This window comes from Dromiciops gliroides, chromosome 4 (genome assembly GCF_019393635.1).
Source record: "Dromiciops gliroides isolate mDroGli1 chromosome 4, mDroGli1.pri, whole genome shotgun sequence".
Classification (NCBI taxonomy): domain Eukaryota; kingdom Metazoa; phylum Chordata; class Mammalia; order Microbiotheria; family Microbiotheriidae; genus Dromiciops; species Dromiciops gliroides.
The window spans coordinates 459,650,307-459,670,169 of record NC_057864.1 but is presented as its reverse complement, the minus strand read 5'-3'; the positions used below and the strand labels follow the sequence as shown (position 1 = coordinate 459,670,169).

At 39.9% G+C, this 19,863-nt stretch overlaps 1 protein-coding gene across 1 annotated transcript in view; it reads right to left on the bottom strand.

Annotated features, from left to right (window-relative positions):
• The window catches only part of CRLF3 (cytokine receptor like factor 3), a 38,410-nt gene extending 24,916 nt beyond the window's left edge, over nucleotides 1-13,494 (bottom strand). Inside the window, exons 1-2 of the mRNA XM_043964299.1 lie at nucleotides 13,231-13,494; nucleotides 660-867 (exon numbers count right to left, since the gene is read on the bottom strand). Of these exons, the coding sequence (XP_043820234.1) occupies nucleotides 660-867; nucleotides 13,231-13,365 (343 nt within the window). The 5' untranslated portion in view covers nucleotides 13,366-13,494. The remainder of the gene's footprint in view (nucleotides 1-659; nucleotides 868-13,230) is intronic.
• Nucleotides 13,495-19,863: the final 6,369 nt, after the last annotated feature.

Here is a 19,863-nt window from a genome sequence, read left to right as displayed (position 1 = left end):
ATACTTTGTAAACTGTGAAGAAATAATTTACAAGCTACTACTATTATTATTATTATTTTTTTTTTTTTTTTAGTGAGGCAGTTGGGGTTAAGTGACTTGCCCAGGGTCACACAGCTAGTAAGTGTTAAGTGTCTGAGGCCAGATTTGAACTCAGGTACTCCTGACTCCAGGGCCGTTGCTCTATCCACTGCGCCACCTAGCTGCCCCTACAAGCTACTATTATTTACATGACTGGTGAGACATCATATTCAACCCGAGAGGCTAAGGACCCTTTGGTACTTGCCTCCTGTGTGACCTCGGGTAAGTCCCTTACCCTTTCTGTGTCACAGACTTCTGACCTGAAAATGAAGGTAACTGGACTGGATGACCTCTAGAGGCCCTTCCAACAATCCCGGGGAACTCAAAAAGGTTAGCTGCACTTCCACTGAATGAGGCAATAAAGTCTGAAACCAGACGTGCTGCTTGTTTTACAAATCATTCTTTGGAATCGACTCTAAGGCCGGGCACATTCCTGTACATCTGTCCTTCTGAATTATACATGGAGCTTTCCAAAAAGATGACCAGGAACAGCTGACTAAACTACCACAAATGGGCGCACAGCTAAGATGTCGCAGTTCTTACAAACACATGGACACGGCCCCTCTCTTCCAGGTTCCCACCTTCTCGGACAAGCTCTTCGGCAGTGCTGACTCCGTGCTCAATGAGCTTCTGGCAGTCCTCTAGAGGCTTGATGGTCTCCTGCTCAATGGCGTCCACTTCTTGCAACAAGGACACTAATCGTTCATCTAAGAGCTTCCTGAGGGTTCCCTTGAGATCATTAAAATGCTGCCTGAGGACGTCCCTCGTCTGTGATGCGCTTTCTTTGATCTGAAAAGACATAAAAATGGGGAAATCAGAACCTCTGAAAAAGACCAGGATAGTACACATACCCATATGATGACAGATAGAGAATGAGATGGGTCCTGAAAGATCACAACCAATGGTTAATTCTAGGGCACTACATATCTATCATCTGGACACTACTACTTAAGCCTGGGTTCAAGTCATGCTTCTAAAACGGACTGGTTGCAACTTTGGGAAAAGAAATAACAATTTTTCTAAGCTTCCATTTACTCAGCCATAAAATGGGTATAATTATACTTGCAGTATCACAGGGTTACTTATCAAAATGATAATATGTTTGTTTGTTTGTTTTTGCAGGGCAATGGGGGTTAAGTGACTTGCCCAGGGTCGCACAGCTAGTAAGTGTCAAGTGTCTGAGCCCAGATTTGAACTCAGGAACTCCTGAATCCAGGGCTGGTGCTTTATCCACTGCGCCACCTAGCTGCCCCAAAATGATAGTATGTTATGCAATTTGTAAACTTTTGAAGCATTTTATTAACGTCCAATTGTATATGTGTCCAGAAGAAAACTCATCCTTCTCCAAAACCTCACTCTTCTGAACTTCCTTGTTACTGTTGAAGGCACCACCACACATCTCATCACCCAATTTTACAAACTTAGGATCACCTTTGGCTCTTCACTTTTCCTCAGTCCACATATCTGATCTATTGTCAAATCTTGGCAAGTTTACCATTCTTTATTCATACAGTCACCACCCTAGTTCATTTGTCTCCCTGCTTCAAGTCTCTCCTCTCTTTAATCTATCCTTCATGCAGCTGCCAAAGTGATTTTCCCAAATCAATAAACTTCAATGACTGTCTATTATATCTAGGATCAAATATAAACTCCTTTGTTTAACATTTAGGGTCCTTCATAATCTGACTCCAGACTACCTGTTTTGCCTTATTATATCTTATCCACTACTTCATGAATTCTATTTGTCTGAAGAAACTAGATTGCTTGTTGACTGATTAGATATCATTGGTCATTATTATTGCAATTATTACCACTTGTATTTGTTGATAAGCACAATCAGGTACAATGCCATTTCAGATGCGGGCAATAGTTTAACGTTTCCTATGTTTTCTTTAAATAAATTTTCTTGGGGAAAAACTGCTGAGGTGTATAGTGGAATATTACTGTGTTGCATGAAATGACAAATATAATAAATACAGCTAAGCATGAAAAAACTTATATGAACTGATGCAAAGTGAAGCAGAGACAAGAAAATAATATACACAATGACTATAACTACAAAACAATTTGAAAATGTATATTGCAAAAAGTAAAAAAAAACAAGTGTAGCCCCAAAGAAGAGACATTAGAAGGCACTTTCCCCCTACTCCTTTGCAGAGAATGGGGGTTAGGGAAGAAGTCCACAAGTGTAAACCACTGAATATATTGACAGATTTTTTTTCTCCAATGAATTGAGTGCTTTTGCTGATTTTTTCACCCTTTTCTTCCTCTTTTTAAAAAATTCTTTGTTACATGGAATAATTGGGGGAGAGAATACAGAGGAAATTTAGGTTATATAAAAATAAAACATTAATCATTGATTTTAAAAGAGAAAATTACATAGATTAGGAAATCTTTTCCAAATTACTCTTTTTTTTGGTCTTTTTTGGTGAGGCAATTGGGGTTAAGTGACTTGCCCAGGGTCACACAGCTAGTAAGTATCAAGTGTCTGAGGCTGGATTTGAACTCAGGTCCTCCTGAATCCAGGGCCTGTGTTTTATCCATTGCGCCACCTAGCTGCCCCCCAGGAAATATTTTCTAATTAAAAATAGCAAAGAACAACGACAAATTAAAAGTCAACATGGATAAATCATCTCATAGAAATAAAGGGCTTTCTGCTTGGATAACCACAAACTAGATATTAATTTTTAATTCCAGGAGACCCACAGGAGAATGGACCAAGTAAATGAAATGCCAGTCTCCAAGGAAAAGATGTCAGGGAAATGTTTCTAATCTATACATCTATTTAAAACAAATTTAGGGGCAGCTAGGTGGTGCAGTGGATAAAGCACCCACCCTGGATTCAGGAGGACCTGAGTTCAAATCTGACCTCAGACACTTGCTAGCTGTGTGACTCTGGGTAAGTCACTTAACCCTCATTGCCCCACAAAAAACAAAAACAAAAACAAAACAACCACCAATTTAACTTGAGTATTCCCCAAATTGTTAAAGAATTCACTTAATGTGAAATTCACATCATCTTATTCAATACCTAATTTTCCCTCAAAGTAGGAGACAAAGAGAATTACATAAATTAAAACAAACATTTACCAGGTTTTGCAAGTTTTGTCATGTTAAAAGTGGAACTCTACTACTGTCACCCATATCTGTGTTACATTTCAGGTTCACTATGCCTATTTTTTAATGACCAAGAAAAGCCATCCAAGGAAGAACATGCCAAAATGTAGTATTACAGAAAATAGAAATTCAGACTTAAAAAAGTGAATTTTAATTTGTCATTTTATCAAAAGACACCTATAAAGTAAATTCGAGTCTCAAATAATCCAAGATAAGAAAACAGATTTAATGTACTTAATTTGGAATAAACCAATAATTAAACAAATTATGCAATAAAGCATAATTTTAAGAAGTTATTTTTTTTAATGGAGAAAAGTAACATAATACAAATATATCACTAGGGTTCACTTATCTTCATAACTTTTACTTACATCACACTGCAGGAAACTCTGCAGTAAGCAGTCACAAAAGAGGTTGCATCTAGTGCTTTATAAGCAACGGATATAGCACACATAGGAAGTACCTCTACATAAAATCAGTTTCCTTTTCAGAAAGAATTCAAAAGCTCAACTACTATAGAATCTACCCATATCTTGTTTTTCTTTTGGCACCTACAAAAAAGGGAAGTATGTGGATACGGAGCCCAAAAAAACTAAGGATGAGGGAATATACTAAGCTGCCCTCACTTCCTCCTTCAGGCTTTGTCCATATTACTCAAAGCCTTTCGTTTACTACTAGAGTCTGACACTGCCTTGGGACAAATATCCTTCCCCTCCAATACTATGGTGTATACCAGTGGTGTCAAACTTAAATAGAAATGGAGGTCACTAAACTATACACAAGCATCACATTAATATTATCTGTGTTGTATTTTTACTTATTTTGTTAAATATTTGCTCATTTTAATCTGCCCCGGCTGTGTTTGCTATTTCTGGTGTATAGCAGCTCAACCATATTGAACTCAATCTCTTATCTAACCCATTTTTTACTTTGGTTTTGTGAACTCGTTAAAAAGTGCTGACCAGTTCCAATAGACTTTTTTTTTAGTGAGGCAATTGGGGTTAAGTGACTTGCCCAGGGTCACACAGCTAGTAAGTGTTAAGTGTCTGAGGCTGTATTTGAACTCAAGTACTTCTGACTCCAGGACCGGTGCTGTATCCACTGCGCCACCTAGCTGCCCCTCCAATAGACTTTTTTTTTTTTTTTGCGGGGCAGTGGGGGTTAAGTGACTTGCCCAGGGTCACACAGCTAGTAAGTGTCAAGTGTCTGAGGCCGGATTTGAACTCAGGTACTCCTGACTCCAGGGCCGGTGCTTTATCCACTTTGCTATCTAGCCGCCCCCTTCCAATAGACTTTTAAAAAATGGTATTTATGAAATAAAAATAAGCAGAGGTTCTTAAGCTTTTATTTATATTTATTTATTTATTTATTTTTTTGGCGGGGCAATGAGGGCTAAGTGACTTGCCCAGGGTCACACAGCTAGTAAGTATTAAGTGTCTGAGGCCAAATTTGAACTCGGGTCCTCCTGAATTGAGGGCTGGTGCTTTATCCACTGCGTCACCTAGCTGCCCCGGTTCTTAAACTTTTATAATACTATCTCTTTTGTTTTATACATTTAAAAACACTGTTCTCAGAAAGAGTTCACAGGCTTCACCACACCGTACAGGGATCCATAATACAAAAAATGCTAACAACCCTGGCCATAAAACATCTTCTAGAAATGCTCATTACACATATTTCACCTGAGATTTTATTACAAGGCTAGTACAAATCAAAGCTCTGTGGCATAGGAGGAAGACCACAGGATTTGGAGTCAGGGTATCTGGTTGGAATTTCAGCTCTGCTATTTACTTGCCTATGTGATCTTAGGCAAATCACATAAGGCCTCTGAGCCTCAGAGTCTTCCTCTATGAAATAAAGAAACTAGAGTAGAGGATTTCAAAAGTCTGCTCCTTAAAATTTACAATCTTGGGATATACTTTAAGATATATGGGAGGAAGGGGCAGCTAGGTGGCGCAGTGGATAGAGCACCGGCCCTGGAGTCAGAAGTACCTGAGTTCAAATCTGGCCTCAGACACTTAACAGTTACTAGCTGTGTGACCCTGGGCAAGTCACTTAACCCCAACTGCCTCACTAAAAAACAAAACCAAAAACAAAAAGATACATGGGAGGGGGCAGCTAGGTGGCATAAAGGATAGAGCACCAGCCCTGGAGTCAGGAGGACCTGAGTTCAAATCCAGCCTCAGACACTTAACACTTACTAGCTGTGTGACCCTGGACAAGTCATTTAAACCCAAATGCCTCACTAAAAAAAAAAAAAAAAAGATAAATAGGAGAATTGATTAGGAAATGTCCCCCATTGTTTCTGTAGCTGAAGTATGTATTCTTGACCAATCCTGGGAGGGAGCATGGCTCCATGGACAGAACACTGGTCTTTGAATCATAAGACTAACGACGTTTGAGGTTATGTGACCTGGGCAAATCACTTACTCTCTCTGAGCCTCAGGACCCTTATCTGTAAAACTGGGAAAATAACATTTGTCCTAATTTGTACGTACCCTTTTGTGTGTGTGTGTGTGTGTGTGTGTGTGTGTGTGTGTGTGAGGTAATTGGGGTTAAGTGACTTGCCCAGGGTCACATAGCTAGTAAGTGTCAAGTGTCTGAGGCCGGATTTGAATTCAGGTCCTCCTGACTCCAGGCCCGGTGCTCTATCCACTGCGCCACCTAGCTACCCCTGTACATACCCTTTTTTTTTTTTTTTTTTTGGTGAGGCAATGGGGGTTAAGTGACTTGCCCAGGGTCACACAGCTAGTAAATGTTAAGTGTCTGAGGCTGGCTTTGAACTCGGGTTCTCCTGAATCCAGGGCCAGTGCTTTATCCACTGCGCCACCTAGCTGCCCCCTGTGTACATACCCTTTAACCCAGCAATATCTCTACTACCCCAAAGAGAACAAAGGGAAGGAAAGGACCTATATAGACAAAAATATTTAAAGCAACTCTAGTTGAAGTGGCAAAGAAATGGAGGGTGGTTTCAGAGAAACATGGAAGACTTGATGTATGAACTGATGCAGAAAAGTTAGCTGAATGAAAAACATAATTTATACTGTAAAGACAAATAATTCCTAAAAAAAAAAAAAAGAAAGAAAACAACTGAGAGACTCGAGAGCTCTGATCAATGCATGATCATCCATGATTCTAAAATCTAGATAACGAAGCTTACTACCCACTTTCTGCAAGAAAAATGATAGACTCAAGATGCAAAATGAAACATTTTTGGACCTGGCCCATGTTAGAATATGTTTTGCTTGACTATGCATATTTGTTTTAAGGATTTGGTTTTTCTTTCTTTTTCAATGCGGGGAGAAGTAAAAGGAAAGAAAATAAATTCTTGTTAATTGAAAAAAATTACAGTTTTTCTTTACTTACTTCCTAAGACTGCTTTAAGAAAAACACTCTGTATGTCATCCTTAAAGCACTACACAAATACGAGCTATTATAATTAAATTGGCAAGTCTTTAGGAGGCAACAACAATGAAAGTGGAAAAAAGTTAGAAACTGAGAACCGCCCAAAGGCTGGGAGTATTCAAACGCATCACCAAAAACAAAAGGAAGCCTTCCACAAAGATTGTTATCTTTGACTACTACTCCGTTCTGTTCCAACTTTCCAGGAAAGTCTCCCCAGTAATTTCGAACATTCATTCAAGTTTACAAAGTTTCTAATGTACTGGGTCTAATCCAATTGAAATCTTTGGGGTTAGGGGTTTTTTTAATTAAAATATGATGAGTTCAGAAAACACTGAGGTCATCAAACATTCATCTCAACATTAAATGTGTGAAAGACTAGCGTCCTCTTCTACAAGAACCTTTCTCTGATCCCCTCCCCAACTGCTCACGCCAGCTCTTCCAAACTCCCTTATGTTTTTTTGTTTTGTTTTTTTTTGGTGAAGCAATTGGGGTTAAGTGACTTGCCCAGGGTCACACAGCCAGTAAGTATTAAGCGTCTGAGGCTGGATTTGAACTCAGGTCCTCCTGACTCCAGGGCCAGTGCTTTATCCACTGTGCCATCTAGCTGCCCCGAAAACTCCCTTATGTTGGACGTCTCTGTATTTATATTTATTTTGTATATACTCATCAAGGAACTTGTCTCCCTAGTTAGAATGCAAACACCTTGAAAGCAGGGATTTCCATTCTTTTTTGTTTTTTAATAGGCACCACCCAGGGCTAACAGTGCCTAAGATGTATTAAATGCTGGTTGATTGTTAGATAAGAATATATGCAATACCCTGCCAAGTTGCCTATGACTAATAGTCACTGAAGACCTTTTTTTTACTAAAAATGTATAAGACTGACCTTTTAGAACAATCAATGGGTTGGCTTTTTGTTTGTTTGTTTGTTTGTTTTTACGCCACAAGGATTAGTATCAACTCAAGGCATTCAAATACCTGTGAGCCACCTACTATACGCAAAATACTTAGTACTATGACAGTAAGAAAGGTGAAGAAGCAGTGAAGACTGCACTTTATGCAACAGACACTGGGGAACCACTGAAGAATTCTGAACAGAAGAACATTGTGATCAGAGCTCTGGTTTAGGCAGACAGACTGGAAGAGAGATAACAATAAAGAGAATGGGCTGAAGGCAAGTGAAAATGAGGACGTGAATAAAGTGGTAACAGTACAGACAGAGAGCGGATGGTCTTAGCAGACATTTCAGAAGTAAAGGAGAGGATGACAAAGAATGGCGATGCCATTGACAGAAAAAGGGAAGTTAGGAGGAGCTATTTATCAGAGAAGATGATTTGGGTTTGAAATACTGGCCAATCAGCAAATATTTACAAAGCAGAGGGTGGCTTAAGGAGACTGCCCTTGACACTGATTCAGTCCAAAGTGATGACAAGTGGAGATGCCTAGCAGGCAGCCAGAAATACTTCTCCAGAGCTTAAGAGAGAGGTCAGGACTGCAGATACGAAAAATTTAGAGCCATCCTCAGAGTAATAATAGATGAAGCCATGAAAGTAGACGAAATCTCTAGAGGAGAAAACAGGCAACACAAAGGGCAGAGACCTTAGCTTTGAGCAGGAGATGTAAGGTTGAAAGTTACTTAGCAATGATAACTAAAACCACAGGCATGTATGAGATTACCAAGGAGAGTGTAAATCAGTGACAGCGGTGGGGGAAGATGTACCTTCAGGGGAAAGGAGAAAGAATACCAGTCACTGAAGTAAAACAAGGAAGGAACAATAAGATCCCCAAAAATGGGACCAAAGAAGTTGGGGCAGAAGTGAGTATTAATAACGAGGTAAAGAGGGGCAGCTAGATGGCGCAGTGGATAGAGCACCGGCCCTGGAGTCAGGAGTACCTGAGTTCAAATCTGACCTCAGACACTTACTTAACACTTACTAGCTGTGTGACCCTGGGCAAGTCACTTAACCCCAATTGCCTCACTAAAAAAATTTTAAAAAAAAATAATAATGAGGTAAAGAAGTGAGAAAAGGACACTATTAAATTATAAAATTTAAGTCATTTTATAATTCTGGAGAAAACCATTTCAAGACAGTGATGCAGGAAGGGGTTCTCAGCATAGGATGCAGATTTCCAGGAGTTGAAGAATCAACATGAAGGAAGTGGGTAGTGAGTGAAGACTCTTCTTCCTAGAAATATGGCAGAATTAAAGGAGAGGTGGGCATTTTTCATCTTGCTTTTGGGACTGGGGAGACCTGAAAACATTTATAGGCAAAAGAATTAGGCAATGGGGAGCGAGGAACAGAAGGAGAGAACTGCTGGATTGGGAATTGCTCTCCCCCTTCTCCCCTGCTCCCCCATCTTCATAAAGAAGCAGTAGCCAAGGGTCAGATAAGGTGACTTGACCAAAACCACACAACTAGTAAGCAGCAAAGCTGTGATTCAAATGCCAAATTCAATGTTCTTTCCCACTGGAGCACAGTCTCCCTTACAAAAAGATTTGGGTAAGAATGATGCCTTTGTAAGATTCAAAGTGTCTGCTTCTAATTACAGTCTTCATTTTAACTGTGCTAACCTTGCATGGCCACTTTAGCATTCCTCTGTCTACTTATATTTTGGAAGACCTTGTTATAGGTTTCTAGCTTGACTATTCTCTCTACATTTTCCAATTCTATTTCTCTATATATCTAAGACAGCCTGGACTCTTCTACCCTCAATTAGTAAATACATCAAACTTTTTTTTTTTTTGGTGGGGCAATGGGGCCTTACTCCTACACACTGCTTGGTAATCATCATCCTAACTTTATTTAACATTCTTTGGAGGTAAAGGTAGGAATATTTAAGTTACAAAACTCAGGTCAAGATCCCCCTTAACTCTGTTACACACAAAATTAATTCCAACCAAACATCTAATATTACAGTTTATTAATAATAGGTGGTACAGTGCATAAACTTGGAGTTAAGACCTGAGTTCAAATCTGTCCTCAGACACTTCCTTAATTGTGTGAACTTGGGCAAATCAGATCAAACCTCTCTCAGCCTCAGTTTCCTCTTCTGTAAAATGGGAATAATAGCATTTATCTCCATGAATTGTTGTGAGGATCAAATGAGATAGCATATGTAAAGTGCTACTGGCTATTATTTTACATAATCACTTAAAAAAAAAAACTCAGCCAGGAGCAAAATGGAATATTTTCATGTGGTGAAAAGGAAGTACACTTCCTTGGCATTCTCCCAATTCCACACTCAACCTGCATAATGTCCTTTAGTTAGAAAAAATCAATTATGGAAATCTAGTTTTAAAAAGTTAATAAACGGGGACAAACATATTTGCACTACTTACCCCACAGGGTTGTTGTGAGGAAATAACTTTATAAACCTTAAAGCAATATATAAATGTGAATTATACTGGGATTAATACCTAAAGGCGGCCACAATATTTGTGGAACCGAAAAGTGAACTGAATGGTTTATATGGTGAACTAAAAGGCAAAATAGTAATTTAATGCAAAATGAGCTTGCTACCAACATGACCAACTGAACCTGTGGGATGTGCCCTTTGTAATCACACCTTGCACATACCAACCCTGCACATACCATAGTATCGAAATGGGCTCCCTTAACCTTGGAATCCCCTTGTTCCTAGGATCCTTTTGCATATAAACATATAAACTGGAGTTTGCATGCTCTTCAAAAATGGGTTATAGAAAAGAAGGGCAAGCAGGAGATAAATGTGGCAATTGTAGCAGTTTTTTCCTTGATGAGGAATTGAGACATCCTGCCCTGGTTTCTCTAACATAATTGGGCTTAGAATTTTGCAGTGAAGCCTGTCCTATGTACAACTCAGTCTTGCTATTAAGAAACGTGTTCTTCTGTCCTTTGGGAATGGTATAAAGAGAACCTAGCTAAAATTTCAGGAGGGAATTTCACAATATTATTAAGAAAATTATTTCAGTGGAAAAAAATCCATTTTTAAGCGACAAACTTCCCCAGAAGCCTCACATTTCAAATGATTAAAGTGCAGATCTGTTAGGATATACAAAGAGCTATAATACTCCAGTTCCCTTAGTATGCTGATCTACCTTTATAGATAATGACCCCAATTTCAATATACATATCAATGCTTTTAATTCAAAGCCTGGAACCCTGAGTTAATAAGAGCTGAATGTTTCATGACATCTTATAGAAAGAGCATGTATTATAATTCAGATAAACAGTTTCAGTCAGAAGGCCAAGCCACAGTGTTTTGGATCATAAACACAAGTGTAAAAAACCAACGCTGCAGGAATGTAAATAGCTCTGAAAAACTCTAAGGAAGTGAATATTTCACGTCACTGTACAACTGGTAAATTTTTCCTCTGAGTGACAACCTAAGTGATCTCAAAGAGAATGGGAGTCCATTTATTTTGTATTTTCATCTCATCACCAAGGATTTCAGCAAGCTAAGAATTTCTCTTTATATAATTTCAACTCCACTTAAGTAAGGACGGTGGTAAACATGATACACTTTCTTGAAAACAAACTTATTTCTGGCCTTTACTGACACTCCTACCCACCACAGAGAACTTCCTTTTCTTTGGGCAGGGCACCAACCTAACCACAAGTGAAGAAGCTGCTACATGTCTACAGTTTTGTTTTTGTTTTTTTTTGTTTTTGCTTTTTTCAGAAACACTCAACATTTTTTATTCCTTCTAAACTTCCATTTACATAGATAACTCTCCAAAAAATCACTATTTCATACATGAGAAATTGCATAAGATTATTAAGATGTTTTTAAAAGATGAAAGGAAAAGTAAGAAAAAATAAAATTATTTATTGAAAGAGTAAAAATCCAAGTAAATCTGTAATCATAGAAGAGCCCCTCCTCACTTCTACCTCAAGCAAAATCCTTGATCTTAAAGTCACAAATTTCCATTTTGGATCACTGTTATAAAAATGACGACCCTAAAAATCACCTAGTCACTGAACAAAAGGATATACTTCCTTTGATAATATTTTTATAATGCAAACTCCTGTTGAAATGCAAGTGACAGAGGGCTCATTCTTTCTAGTACAAGTCTCTGCATCATCAACATTCATAATACACTCTAATTTGCTTTGGGGGACAGAAACTGTTTTAACTAGCCCTGGTACAACACACAGAGTCTCTTCATGAAAGGGAAAGTACAGCATATTAGTCAGTCCACAAAAAGCAAAGTCATCACAAATCTAACTGGAATGTACATTCTAATTGTACCCTAAGAAGGCCGGATATTAGATCTTTATGAAGTCTTTCTAAACTACAGCAATACAAGACTGAGTTATAAAATAGAACTTGTAGTGTCTAAATTTGGGAGCAAGATGAAAAAAATGGAAATAAAATATTAATACATTCAGCAAAGAATTACACTGTTACTTTGAAATGCAGTCACTTCCACATGAAGTGATTATTACAAGTCAGAAGCACGAAAGAAAATAATCATGATGTGGTCAAATGGCAAAAATTAAGCTTTTTTTTTTTAAAGGGACTTAAAATCTCCTATGAAAGCAAAAGGAAGACTGTAAACATTATATTGTAAATATCTTGAGATCTTTGCTCCAAAGACTTCTAGAATTCTGATGGTGAGACACCAGAATTCTATTTTCAACCTGACTACTGCTTTACTCTATCCTTAGCTAGCAAACTCCTCTGTTGGGTCATCTTTTCTAAAATAAGAAGAATACATGCCTTGAGTCTGCTCTACAGAACTGGCAAAGATCAGAAATACAAAACAGGAGACATTTTATATCTCAGAGATGTTACATTATTAATCCAAGGCAGTTACTAAAACAACACCATTATTCCCACTATGAGAAAGTTTATAGTTTGCAAATATAAAAGGTAATGATTTAAATAAAAATAGTTACATTGGGTCTCCAACTTCATCGATGCTGGGAAATATAAAAATATTCACTCAAAAAAACCTTCATTAATAGCTGTGTTTCTACCATTATGAGGAATATATCTGATCTGTGATATTTTGCTATATATTTTAAACCTGAGGAATTGTGTAAATTTCATGTGTCCTTGCTATTCCTTGCATTATATGAAGCTAAGCACGGAATTTCAGCCCGAGAAGGGGACTCAGGGGCTAGCTACCCAGAGGCCAGCCCACCCCTCAATTTAAAGTTGAGAGCTAAGCCACGAAGCGAGTCACACAGGACGCCCCACGACCACCCCCACCATTTTCCTTACTCTCGCAGCAACCCCTCCCGCCTTGGCTTCCCCCAGCCCCCTCCCCCCATTTCTTCTCCCCTACCAGACCCTCTTTGCTCCCAGTAGCCACCGGGCCACCAGCCTCTCCCCCTCCCCCAGGCTCCAAGTCATGCACGTCCCTCCTCAGTCTGGCACCCCGCCCCCCACCCCCAGGTCTTCCGAGGTCAGCTCAGAGCCCACAACACCTCTCCCGCTGCTTCCCCAGGAGCACACACATGCCCCTTCACACGCCTCCAACAGGCCCCGCCTCTCGGCGCCCCCTCCACTCACATGCCCCCTCGCGGGCCCCGCCCCTCGCCTCGCGCCCCTCGCCTCGCAGGCCCCGCCCCATAGGCCCCGCCCCTCACCTCGCGCCCCCTCACGCGCCCTCCCCCCTCCCGGACTCGTCTCCGGCTCGGACCTGCCTCCGCGCTGCCTGCAGCCCCTGCAGTCGCTGGCCCAGTTCGCGCCGGTAGCTCTGCGCCGCCTCGATGCTCTCCCGGGCCTCCTGAAGCAGCAGCTCCAGATCCGGCTCCGGCTCCATCCTCCCTCTCATCCAGCCGCCGCCCTGGCCCCCGGCCCCGTCCCTGGACCTGGCCCAGCCTCTTCGGAGGCGGAAGCGTCAGTCCTCCTCCCCCGCAGGCCTTTCGAACAAACTTTATTGACAGCCGGGGTTGGGTTCACGGCGCAGCCGCGAGGGGAGGCCACGCCCCACGCTCCGCTGACCAATCCGCGAGTGCCCGGGAAGCACCCGCGCAGACCCGCCCCCAGAGGGGAGGGATTAGTGCCCATGTCCAGCGAGGGGGGAAACTGAGGACAGTAGGGGTCACAGTCCGACGGCAGGTTTAAGAACGTATAGAACAGGGTCAAGTGTAAAGCGCCCCCTAGAGAAGCTAAAGGCTAGTTGAGGCGACCCGAGGCAAGCGGGTGAGCTCCATGTGGAGGGGAGGAAGGGAGGAGGGGTGTATGATGCAACATCGAAATTTAACGGAGAATTAAAACCTAAACAAACACATAACTTAAATTGCCAGTAGGTTGGGAAGGGGACTTTTCATTCATTCATTCATTTATTTTGGGAAGGGGACTTTTAAAATACATTTTTGTTCTGAACTTAACAAAGTTTAGAATGAATACTCCCGGGGCAGCTAGGTGGCGCAGTGGATACAGCACCGGCCCTGGATTCGGGAGGACCTCAGTTCAAGTCCGACCTCGGACACTTGACACTTACTAGCTGTGTGACCCTGGGCAGGTCACTTGACCCCAATTGCCTCACTGGAAAAAAAAAAAAAGAACGAATACTCCCATGTGCAGCAGAGGAGGAGGGTTGTGAATGAAACTAGGAATCTATTACATGCGTCTTGCTTTCCCTCAAGTATATAATGAATTCAACAGGTGGTTGGCTTTTTAAAAACATATTCAGTTAATATTGGAAAGCTCAAGCCTATCAATTGGGGAATGGCTGAGCTGGTTGTGCTATATGATTGTAATGGAATGATACTGTGCTATAAGAGATGATTTCAGAAAAACTTGGAAAGACTTACATGAAGTCCCCTGATGCAACGTGAAGTGAATAGAATGTTGCCCGTAGTAACAGCAATAACCTACAATGATCAACTGTGAATGACTTAGCTATTCTCAGCAATACAATACTAAACCAGTTCAGAACAACTTGTGATGAAAAATGCCACCCACCTCCAGAGAAAGAACTGAAGGAGTCCTTTTGGGGGAGTAATAAAAAAATCCTTGATTCCCACCCCAAAACATCCACAATACTTTCTTTTCAAGTCCTTGAGATCTAATATTTCAGCATCATCCCAACTCTTCTGCCTCCACACTGCACTTTTTTTTAGTATACTTGGTCTAGGCTAGCTGATCTTTCCATCTTTGTTCTCTTTATTGTCATTTCTACTTCCTCATGTAGCACATCAGGGAATGAGATGTTAGGGCCTAAATGTGATGTTATTGATGTAGACAATAGTTTGTTATGGAAGTCATCACAGATCTTTTCCATTTTTCATCTGTTCATTATTCCTTTTCCAATTTTATCCTCAAATTCTCTGAGGGAGAAAATATCATCAGTATGCCCATCAATTGGAAAATGTTTGAACAATTTGTGGTGTGCGATCATGAGAGAATACCATTGTGCTATGAGAAATGATGAGCAGGTCTATATCTCAAAGACATCCAAGAAAGAGGAGGAGGAGAACCTATTTGTACAAAAATATTTATGGCAGCTCTTTTTGTGGTGGCTAAGAGTTGGAAATCAAAGGGATGCCCATCAATTGGGGAATGGCTGAACAAGCTATGGTATATGATTGTAATAGAATATTATTGTGCTAGAAAAAGTGATGAGCAGGATGATTTCAGAAAAACCTGGAAAGACTTACATGAACTGATGCATAGTGAAGTGAACAAAGACAGAGAATGTTGTACACAGTAACAATATTGTTCAATGAAAAACTGTGAATAACTTGGCTATTCTCAGCAATTCAATGATCCAAGACAATCCCAAAGGACTAATGATAAAGCATACTATCCACCTCCAGAGAAAGAACTGATATTGATTGAATACTGAAGCATGCTATTTCTCACTTTCATTGTTTTTCTTTTATTCAAGTCTTCTTGTACAAAATGACTAATATGGGAGTGTTTTACATAATTGTATATGTATAACCTATATATGCTTACCATCTCAGGCAGGGGAGAGGGAAGGAAGGAAAGGATAGAATTTGGAACTCAAAACTTTAAATAAAAATGCTAAAAAACATTTTTGGGTTTTTTTTTTTTTGGTTTTTGTGGGGTTTTTTTGTGGGGCAATGCGGGTTAAGTGACTTGCCCAGGGTCACACAGCTAGTAAGTGTCAAGTGTCTGAGGCTGGATTTGAACTCAGGTTCTCCTGAATTCAAGGCCAGTGCTTTATCCACTGAGCCACCTAGCTGCCCAAAAACATTTTTTTTTTTTTAATCATGAGCAGAATGCTTTCAGAAAAATCTGGAAAGACTTATATGAACTGATGTAAAATGAAGTGAGCAGAACCAGGAGAACACTGTACAAGGTAAGAGCAATATTATACAATGATCAATTGTAAATGACTTAGCTATTTTCAGCAATACAATGATCCAAACCAATCCCAAAGAACTCATGATGAAAAATGCTATCTACCTGCAGGGAAAAAGCTGATGGAGTCTGAAAGAAGATCAAAGCATACCTTTTTTATGTTTCTTTATTTTTCTTGTTTTATTATTATTTTGGCCTGTGTTTCCTTTTACAACATGACTAATATGGAAATAGGTTCTGCATGACTACATAGCTATGACCTATATCAAATTGCTTGTCTTCTCAATGAGGGGGGAAGAGAGGGAAATGAGAGAATTTGGGAGAAAATTTTAAAAACTTGTATTTAAATTGTTTTTACATATACTAAGAGAAAAATAAAATATTAAATAATATATTTAAAATGTCCTCAGAGTGCCTTTACTTGAGTTTTTTGCCAATCTTTCTTTCAATATTTTTTCTGCACTGCTTCTTACTATCTTATGAGGTAATATTATTCATCATCTACCATCTTTCTACATAATATTTTGTTGGGGTTTCTTATGTTTGTTTTGCAGGACAATGAGGGTTAAGTGACTTGCCCAGGGTTAGACAGCTAGTAAGTGTCAAGTGTCTGAGGCTGGATTTAAACTCATGTCCTCCTGAATCCAGGGGTGGCACTTTAACCACTGCGCCACCTAGCTGCCCCTTCTACATAATATTTTTTTTAATTAATAAAGTATTTTATTTTTTTCCGTTACATGTAAAGATAGTTCTCAACTTTTGTTTATACAAGCTTTACAATTTCAGATTTTTCTCCCTCCCTCCCTTCCCTCCCCCCTCCCCTAGACAGCAGGTAATCTGATATAGGTTATATATATATATATACACACACATAATAACATTAAACATATTTCTGCATTAGTCATCTACATAATATTTTACAAGAAAGTTTATATGCTTTAACAGGTATTACCATTGGCTTCCATTTCTCTCCACTTGCAAGGAGATCAAGTGTTTAACTGCCTAGGTAATTTCTATTCTCCTGGGTATCTCCACTGTGGTGATTGATTTACATTGGTTAAGCTTCCTAGTGAAATGCTGTCAATTTGTATTGATGTCTATTGTTTTATCTATTTCCCTTTTAATCTCATCAACAGCTTGTTTACATGGATCAAATTGGAGTTACCCAACAATTGTCTTATATTGCTTCTGCCTTTTGTACCTAAACACCTAAAAAGGGTATCTATAGTAAGTGCTTTCTCTGTCTCTCTTTTCATTTTCTTCTTAACCACTCACAATCTAGTTTTCAATCTTATCATTCCACTAAAAGTATTCTTTCCAAAGTTTGCCAAATCCAATGGTCCTTTCTCAGTCCTTGTTCTCCTTGACCTCTCTGCATTCCTTGATTTTGTTGATCACTCTCTCCTCCTTGATACTCTCCTCTCTTAAGTTATCCAGACACTACTCTCTCCTATCTGACCCCTCCTTCTCTGTCTCCTATGCTGGATCCTCTTCCAGATCACACTTTCTAATGGTAGGTATCTCCCACCATTGCAGGTCATTCTTGGCCTGCTTCTTTCCTCCCTCTATACCCTAGTTTCTTTCTTTTTCTTTTTCTTTTTTTTTTTTTGCGGGGCAATGGGGGGTAAAGTGACTTGCCCAGGGTCACACAGCTAGTAAGTGTCAAGTATCTGAGACCGGATTTGAACTCAGGTACTCCTGAATTCAGGGCCGGTGCTTTATCCACTGCGCCACCTAGCCGCCCCCCATATACCCTAGTTTCTTAAACTGGTTCACAACCCCATATGGGGTTTTTTAACTGAATGTGAGGGTAACAAAACATTTGACAACAGTAAAAGGATATACATACATACATACATACATACACCTATTTTATATATCTATATACCTGGGGTCATGTAAAATTGTCTTGGGCATAGAGTGGTCACAAGCGGAAAAAGTTTAAGAAGCCCTGTTCTATACTACTTTATTTGGTTATCTCATCGCCTCCCATGGATTTAATCACTATCTCTATGCTGATGATTCTCAAATCTACCCTTACTGCTTCAACCTCTTGGCTGATCTCCTATCTCAAGTGCCTTTCAGACATCTCAAACTGGGTGTCCAGTAGACATCTTAAACTTAACATGTCCAAAAGAGAACTCATTGTCCTCCCCCACCATCTTTTCTATTATGGTAGGGAGCAACACCATCCTCATAGTCCCTCAAGCTCACAATCTAGGAGTCACTATCAACTCTTCACTCTCTTACTACCCCCCTATATCCAATCTAGTGCCAAATCCTGTCAGTTTTACCTTTGCAATATTTCTTATGTATATCAACTTCTTTCCTTTTATACAACACCACTCTATTACAGGCCTTCATCACCTTACTCTGAGACTCTTGCAATAACCTGCTTGGAGGTCTGCCTGCCTCTATTTTCTCCCCACTCCAATCCATCAATCCAATCAATTCAGCCACTAAAATGATTTTCCTAAATCAAGGGTCCAATCATTTCACTCCCCTACTCAATAATTTCTAGTAGCTCTCTATTGCTTCTGGAATCACACCATTACAGTCTTCTTATACCTTTCTCCCCAATAAGTACTCTTGGATTCAGTGACACTGGCCTCCTGGTTCCACAAACAAGATACTCCATCTCTTCCCTCCATTTTCTCTTGCTGTTCTCAGTGCCTGCAATGTTTCTCCCTTCTCTGTTCTGACAACTGAACCTCCCTGGCTTCCTTTAAGTCCCAGCTGAAATCCTATCTTTTACTAGAAGCCTTCTCCAATTCCTCTTAATTTTAGTGCCTTCCCTCTGTCAATTATTTCCTATACATGGCTTCCTTTACATATATTTACCAGTTGTTTCACCTATTGTATTGTAAGCTCCTCAAAGGTGGGGAATGTCTTTTTGAATCCCCAGTATTTCGAACAGTGCCTGGCATATAGCAAGTGCTTAATAAATGTTTATTGATTGGTGGGTTTATTGATAGCAGTGGGACAATGGGACTGTACACACCCACACCTTCTTGTTTTGATTCTTCATTCTAATTTGACATTGCTTTTTATGGTTGTACTAACAATTCAGAAACAATTCCTACATTTGCTAACTAGTCATCTGTAATCTTGGGTTTTTGTAATGTTGTTTGGTGCTTGCCATGTCTGTTGTCTCATGTGAGAGAGATGGAAGGTAGAAAGATTTGAGTAGGCTTGAAGAGTAGGTGGAGAAAACAGAAGTGGAGCCAGGAAGTTGTCCTGAAGCTACACTTAATTCCTACCACTACAAACTAGAGACTTTCCTTCTTCTGTGCAATTCCAGTCCTGTCAAACTCCATTTGTAAGACTTCATTGCTTCACATATCTGGTACTACAATGTTGTATCATTCCATCCCGGAGGCTCCTGGTTTTGATCTGGCAAGTTTGTCACACCCTTTAATCCTCTCCGAGCTGACTGAAATGTGCTGATATAGTGTCATGGGTAGGGCTGATTAAGGAGGTCCTCAAACTTCTTTTTCTGGTTCTGCTAACTTACGAGGGCATACTGATAAGCTGACTCAGGAAGCAGAGTCATAAGAACTCACAACCTATTCTCCCTGAAGCTTTGGGAAGCTGTGGTTTGGGAAACAAGTGATAAGTCTTGACTCTTATCTTTTTGGTATATCTTGCATTCTATTTTGAGTATATGTACTTTTGCATTGCTATGATGACATATAATCAATTCTGGCTGGTTGGGGGAGAGTAACATGAAAAATTTGGGGATCTAGAGGAGTGATTTAAAAACTAGTAAATTCAGACAGTTCCAAGGAACCAGGATATGACAGTTGGGTGCTGGGTGGGGGGATGGCCAATCATTACCTGTTTGGATAGTTGTTAGTGTAATGTAGTTGTACAGAGCATGCAGAAATATGCCTTACCTGCTTCTGGCCAACCACATGTGTGACTCAGCATTTGGATGAGTTAAAGTTGGTGAACTCCCTGGTGACAAAGTGATGAAAGGAGTTGGCCTTTTAGTATG